This window comes from Entamoeba histolytica, genomic scaffold, assembly GCF_000208925.1.
Source record: "Entamoeba histolytica HM-1:IMSS scf_1104750517887 genomic scaffold, whole genome shotgun sequence".
Lineage (NCBI taxonomy): Eukaryota > Evosea > Mastigamoebida > Endamoebidae > Entamoeba > Entamoeba histolytica.
In genome coordinates, this window is record NW_001915852.1 from 1 (window position 1) to 1,433 (window position 1,433).

A 1,433-nucleotide genomic window follows, 5' to 3' on the forward strand; every position below is an offset into this window, starting at 1 on the left:
ATTTTCAGAAACTTGTAGCTCTAACAATCAAATTAGAACTATTTAATGCTTCTAATGAACAATTATTATTTAGGTGATGAAGTAAATAAAGATATGCTTCTGAATCTTTAATATCACTTCCGAAATTATTGATTCTTTTATCAACTCCTTCTTCCTCAAGTGCTTTATTAACCCAATTCAACAAAAATTCTTCCATAGAAACATCAACACCTTTCTCTTTCATAGATAATTTAATATCTTTTTCTTGGAATTTATCAAATAACATCCAAATAAATCCTAATACTAATGACGCTGTAGTTTTATTAGGAGTAGACAAATTACTTTCACTAATAGTAACTCCTTTTGAAAGAATAATATTAGCGATTTTAATGACATTAGTGATATTAGCATTCTTAGAAATAAGTCCAGCCTTCCCATATTTAACATCAATATTATATTGGTTATAAAATTTATTAATTATATGTTTAACTATAACTCCATCACTCAATGCATAAAAAAAATCATTTCCTTCTTCTTTAATTGGCATATATTTATATTCTTGTGTTATCTTTTTATCGGTTAATAATTCTTTATTTAACCACGAAACAAGCTGTACTTTTTCTCGGTCAATTTGTGAGTCAGCTTCAAGAATTAATGGATCTTTTACTTCATATCTTTCAGGAAATGTTGCAGGGTAATCGCTATTCATCTGAAAATTTAGTTATTTTATTTCTTTTTTTCCTTTTTCCTTTTTTTTATTTTTTATCTTTTGTTATTTCTCAAAGTGTTTCATTTTTTCAGAGTGAAAACAATTTCATATTCCAATGTTGTGTTTTGTTTTAAGGATACTCTGGTAGTTCTCAGTAACTCTTTATGACAAAGAAAAAAAGAAGAAAAGAAATCTCCTTTTTAAAATAAATAAAGTTGGGGGTTAAGAGAAATGAATTTAGGAAAACAATAATTATTATGTTAAAATATACTTTTACGACTTTTAAAGAAGAGTAATTGAATTACCTATAGTCAAGTTAATAAGTTATAAAGTTTTGAAAACAACTCTATTTAATGATAATTAGAATAGATAATATTAAGTAATTATTATAACTAACTTCTACAGAGATTCTACAAATCTTTTTTTATTATATTTGTTCAAATGTTTTGTAGTATCAAAAACTAAATAATATACTGTCTTATAAACAACAACGTCATATAAATAAAATTATTAATAGTGTGTTTTATTCATTAGACAAAAGTTAAAAACGAGTTATTTGGATATGTACAAATGAATTTTGTAAACTTACAAATAAAAAGAGGATATAATAAATTCTAAAAGAATATATGAAAAATTATAAAAGTCTTACAAAGCAAATAGTCTCTCTAATTTAGTCATTAAATATTTCATAACAAAAAAAAACAAATAATAGATATATCAATAATTTAATTATGAATATTGAGAA

The 1,433-nt window shown here is 23.4% G+C and overlaps 1 protein-coding gene across 1 annotated transcript, besides 1 other annotated feature; it reads right to left on the reverse strand.

Annotated features, from left to right (window-relative positions):
- Positions 1-4: 4 nt before the first annotated feature.
- EHI_105670 (plastin-2, putative) lies at positions 5-688 on the reverse strand (the record flags this gene model as incomplete). The annotated part of the gene is made up of 1 exon (XM_645357.2): positions 5-688. The coding sequence occupies one exon, from the start codon at positions 686-688 to the stop codon at positions 5-7; it is 684 nt and encodes a 227-aa protein (XP_650449.2).
- Positions 689-1,378: 690 nt separating this feature from the next.
- Positions 1,379-1,433: part of a repeat region that runs on past the window's edge.